This window comes from Propithecus coquereli, unplaced genomic scaffold, assembly GCF_000956105.1.
Source record: "Propithecus coquereli isolate 6110/MARCELLA unplaced genomic scaffold, Pcoq_1.0 Scaffold12, whole genome shotgun sequence".
Taxonomy (NCBI): Eukaryota; Metazoa; Chordata; class Mammalia; order Primates; family Indriidae; genus Propithecus; species Propithecus coquereli.
The window spans coordinates 12,771,836-12,776,873 of record NW_012136080.1 but is presented as its reverse complement, the minus strand read 5'-3'; the positions used below and the strand labels follow the sequence as shown (position 1 = coordinate 12,776,873).

The following is a 5,038-nucleotide window of genomic DNA, read 5'->3' as shown; positions in this document are numbered from 1 at the left end:
ACTGCAAACATCTCGTTTAATCCTCAACAATTCATGGGGAAATTAAGAGATAGGGCATATTATCTCCATTTTAAAAGTAAGGAAACTGAAGCCTAAGTATTTTTGCCTTAAAAGCTTATTATATTGTCTATGGAGGAAAAATTAATTATTGGAGGAAAAAGGACAATATACAGAAGTGTGAAGATCAGCTCTAGGTGATAATATCACGTACTGTTTTCTTTCTAGTTTTCTAGTTTGATTTTTCATATTTCTACCATATAAAATGACATTTATGCTAAAAATGCCAATTAAGATTTTACGTTATAAAAGTAAATAATCTTACAATAAGGCACAAAAGAGATTTTTCTAGAATTTAATAACCTTAGCCATTCTAAGTTATGACTGATATTTAGATTCCCAGGTTTCATGACCGCAAAAGGCAGGGATGGGGTACAAATGGGCAGACAGTAATTCAGCTGTTGGTTTACTTTCCTTTGATTTGTTTACAATGGAATATTTGCATGTTTTCTCCAAGGACGTTGTACCTTCTTGCTGGCCAAGACATCCAGGTCACAGCAGATTCGAGCACGAGTAGAGGAAGGTTGGATGATGTCATCCACAAACCCTGGTGAAGCACAGAAAAGGAAGTAGATCACCTGCATCCCCAGATGATGCCACCTCTACCCACCCACTCTCAACCTTGTACTCAGCCTGGGCACCATCCCTGGAGCCAACAGTGTGAGCAGGACCCAACCTGCATCCCAGGAGTTTGCCTGTTCTTCTGGCAAGCCCCCAAACTCTGGCCTAGGAGCACTTAGCAAAAAAAGGAAAATTTTACACCCTCCCCAACCTGCTTGCTCCAACACCTCCATCCTGCCAAGATAAATTCAATAGGAAATAAAATTAAGAAAATACATCTATATTTTCAAAAATGGCTACAATTCCTCCCATCCATCTGGTACATAAGTCCTTCTGCAATGTTTTGCTGTTTCTCCCAACAAGAGGTGGATTCTATTCCTTCACCTGACCTTATGACTTGCACTGGCCAATAAAATGTGGCAAAAGTGACATTGTGCAACTTCCATGCTCAGGCCTCCAGGGGCCTAGCAGCTTCCCTTGCCTCCCTGCTATCCTCAGGACAGCATGTAAAGAAACCTGCACTAGCCTCCTTTACAGTAAGAGACCTCAGGGGAAACAGTCTAAGTAATGGCCAGCACCTACCACATAAGTGAGGCCATTTTGGACTATCAAGCCTTAGCCAAGCTTTGACTACAGCTGTATCAGTGATCCCAGGCAAAACTGAAAGAAGACCCACCCAGCTGAGCTCAAACCAAGTTGCTAACCCTCAGAACCACAAACAGGAAAAAAATGTAATTGGTTTAAGCCACTGAGTTTTGGGGTGGATTTTTACACAGCACTCAATAACTGAAATATCATCTAGAAATTTACGCACTTCAGCAATGTTGTTTTCATCTCCTGGTTACCAAAGTAGCCTGCAAAGGTACCACTGTCCCTGAATAATGACTGCCCAGAGATAGCCCCAAACTTCACTAGTCAACATATTAGACTACAACAGCAAAAGGTAGTTATGTGAGACTTTTTGGAGAGAGAGAGAATGAGCAAGTGACCAAAGCTGCCCTCCACACCACAGTCCCCTACCTCTCACTGCTGCAGGAAAAGGGTTGGCAAATTTCTCAATGTACTCTGCCTGAGCAGCTTCCACATTCTCATGCCCTTTGAAGATGATCTCCACAGCGCCCTGTGATAAGAGGAGTTAATGAACTTTGCTGGAGGTCACAACCCAGACAGACCTACTCATTATTACCGTGTGTGGCTACAAAACTCTTGGTGAATCAAAGTCTCCTGGAGAGAAGTGCCAGCTCCAAAGGCCAGAGCATAGAGGCAAGTGTTGCCTGGGGTTGCCCATCATGACCCCAGGGGCTGTACAATGGAGTGCTCAGCTGTGCCCAAAAGAAGGGCAGCTCAGGGGAAAGCCAGTAGCTTCTCTTCCCAGATTCCATCCCACCCCTCTCCATTTGCACTCATCATCCTTCTTTAAGGTCAAGATGTTTTGCCTATTTTTCTATATTAAATCCATGGTCCTTTGTGTCAAGGGGAATTAAAAATGCCGTTTTCTTTTTTCATTACCCAGAGGCTAAATATACAATTCAGTGGCCAGAGGAGGAAAGACTGAACTGCAAATGTAGAAGGATTGGCCTTCAAGTCAGAACACCTGTTACGTCAGCTCTGGGGAGCCCTGGGAGTTACCTGCTTCAACCCCAATAGCGATTTCAAAGCAGAGGAGGTGTGGGGAATAGGTCAAGCAACAGGAAGTACCTTGCCCAAAGTCTGCCACATCAGAACTACAGTTCAGCTTCTTACGGGCTGGAAAGCAGTGGCTCTGGGGCCCCCCTGGAAGCTGAGGTGGGGCTGGGTGGGGGGAATGGCCAATCCTTCCAAAGATTAGTTCAGTTGACTCAACCCTCTACCCCCTTTACTTACAATCTCAAAACCCACTCTGGGCCCCTCTCACTTTTCACACCTTTCACCTGCCCCACCCACCCTGGCATGAAGACACCAGCATGTGCCTAGAGTGAGAGTATAGGACAGGAGACAGCACTAGCTCTGGAGCCCCAGGGAGACTTGCCAATGTCCAGGTCCTATTCCCTTCAGTCCTGGCCCATCTTAGGGGCCTCTCTCCAACATTTCCCAGCTGTGTTTTGAGCTCCTGCTAGAAGAATACAGTCCCTGGACCCAGAAAAGGGGAAAGAAAGCTAGAGGTCCTCACCTTTGCTCCCATGACTGCGATCTCTGCTGTGGGCCAGGCATAGTTGGTGTCACCACAAAGGTGCTTGGAACTCATGACATCATAGGCACCTCCATAGGCCTAGAACAGGCCCAAATACTGAATGGTTAGAGCCTGAGACAACCAGATCATTTCCCTGAAAGACCTCAAGAAGGCAGGTGAAATGGGGACACAGAACAAGAACAGCCCTCCTGGGCTCCTAAAGGCCCAAGGTCTGTGAGGCCTTTCACAGCTACTGTTCATTGTTTTTCCTGGCTTTTTACCACTGCTGCTTTCAGTTCCCTTGTGTTAAAAGACCACAGACATCACTGTAGGGCGTGTCTGCAGGGCTGGAAGCGCTGTCCTCAAAAGATCATTTTAAGGATAGACAAGGAGTACCCCTCCTTCCAGCCCTGGAGAAATTCCTGGCCAGGCCTCCCACCACAGCAGCAAGCAGGGTCACAGCCTCCAGCGTGAGGGCCTCACCTTCCTGGTGATGACTGTGACTTTGGGCACAGTTGCCTCGGCAAATGCGTAGAGAAGCTTGGCGCCATGCCGGATGATGCCCCCGTACTCCTGTGCTGTGCCTGGGCATGAGGAAGAGTTACTAGATACCCGTGAGAGTCCTCACGAGGTTTGTCTGCCACTCTCAGCTGGGCGGTCTTCCCCACCTCCAGACAGGGCCATCCCTCACACAGCCCTGCCTCTGGACACCCAGAATATGGAAAAGTCACACGTCCTTAGGGAATTTTATAAGAAAATCCCCAAATAAAGTAGGTGCCTTACTGGGCAAAACCACCTCTCCTGGCCCCCTCCCTCCTCTGTCGACCACTTACCAGGCAAAAAGCCAGGGACATCAACGAAAGTGATGAGTGGAATATTGAATGCATCACAGAATCTGACAAAACGAGCCCCTTTCACAGATGAATTAATATCCAAGCATCCTAGAAAGAGAGAGATTATCTGTGCTGAGCTTCTGGGCAATTCCCAGTTCCACCTACAATGGGAATATGTCTTCAGCAACCATCCAAGGCTTGTTTCTATGGAGGCTCCATAGTTTCTTCCTGTCGGAATGATAATAAGGAACCCTCACGACCCAGGAAAAATAGGAAAGATAAAGAACCCACCCAGCACTGGCCAAAGAGGACGCAAGAGTAGCCTCACCCCACATGCTCCCTAGCTGGGAGCACAGCCCAGCACAGGCAGCCAGGCTGTGCCCCAGAGACTGAAGGACGGCGACAGCAGAGGCACAGCCGGGCTGTGGAGCCATCAGGGGAGGCTTCATTCAGGAGCAGGTCTTCAGAGAGTCCCTGGAGCTGAGAATCACATTCTGGCTCTAGCAATTATAGCCACGTGCCCTCAAGAAATGACCATTGTAGCCTAAGGTTCCTCACCCAAAAAGTAAGGACGTTACTACCTCCTAGCATGGTTATAAGGATTAAAGGTTATGGGAATGTAAAGTGTGCAGAGTAAGAGCTCAATTATCAGTAAATCTTCCCTCCTAGGAGGGTTTCTGACTTATTCTATGAGGCCAGTATTACCCTGATACCAAAACAAGATAAGGACAGTATCCTGAAAAGAATACAGACCAAAAGCCCTCACAAACATAAATGCAGATAGCCTTTCTTTTTAAGGCATATATCATTAAATGAAGCCCAGTATATAATAACATAATATATAATGACCAAGTAGGGTTTTATCCCAAGAATTCAAGATTGATTTTACCATGTGAAAACCAACGAAATTATTAAAGGAGAAAAACTATATGACCATCTTAATAGATGTACAAAAACCACCTGACAAAATTCAATATCCATTCATGATTAAAAACTAGCAATAAACAAGGAATAGAATGAAACTTCTGTAATCTCATAAAGACTATCTACAAATAAACTCACATGTCATGCACCAGAAGAATAAATATTGTTAAAATATCCATTCCCCCCCAAACTGACCTATACCAGCACTGCCCAAAGAAACTTTCTGTGATGATGGAAAATGTTCTCTGACTGTGCTGTTTGAAATAGTAGCTGCTGGTCATTTGTGGCTACTGTCCTGAATAGCTAGGACTACAGGCCTAGCTATTTGGGACCACCCAAGATTAATTAGCCTGGATTTTTTTTTTTTTTTTTTTTTTTTTTGAGATGGGACCTTGAACTCCTTTGCCTCAAGTGATCTTCCTACCTCAGCCTCCCAAAGTGCTGGGATGACAGGCATGAGACACCACACCTGGCCCAAAAGCTGAATTATTGAGTACTTTAAATATGGTTAGTG

General features: G+C 45.7%; 1 protein-coding gene across 1 annotated transcript in view; it reads right to left on the bottom strand.

The window, feature by feature from the left end:
- Positions 1-336: 336 nt before the first annotated feature.
- PCCB (propionyl CoA carboxylase, beta polypeptide) overlaps positions 337-5,038 on the bottom strand; it is a 70,466-nt gene continuing 65,764 nt past the window's right edge. Inside the window, exons 11-15 of the mRNA XM_012663383.1 lie at positions 3,601-3,708; positions 3,251-3,351; positions 2,768-2,866; positions 1,639-1,738; positions 337-604 (exon numbers count right to left, since the gene is read on the bottom strand). Coding sequence (XP_012518837.1) covers positions 483-604; positions 1,639-1,738; positions 2,768-2,866; positions 3,251-3,351; positions 3,601-3,708 — 530 coding nt within the window. The 3' untranslated portion in view covers positions 337-482. The remainder of the gene's footprint in view (positions 605-1,638; positions 1,739-2,767; positions 2,867-3,250; positions 3,352-3,600; positions 3,709-5,038) is intronic.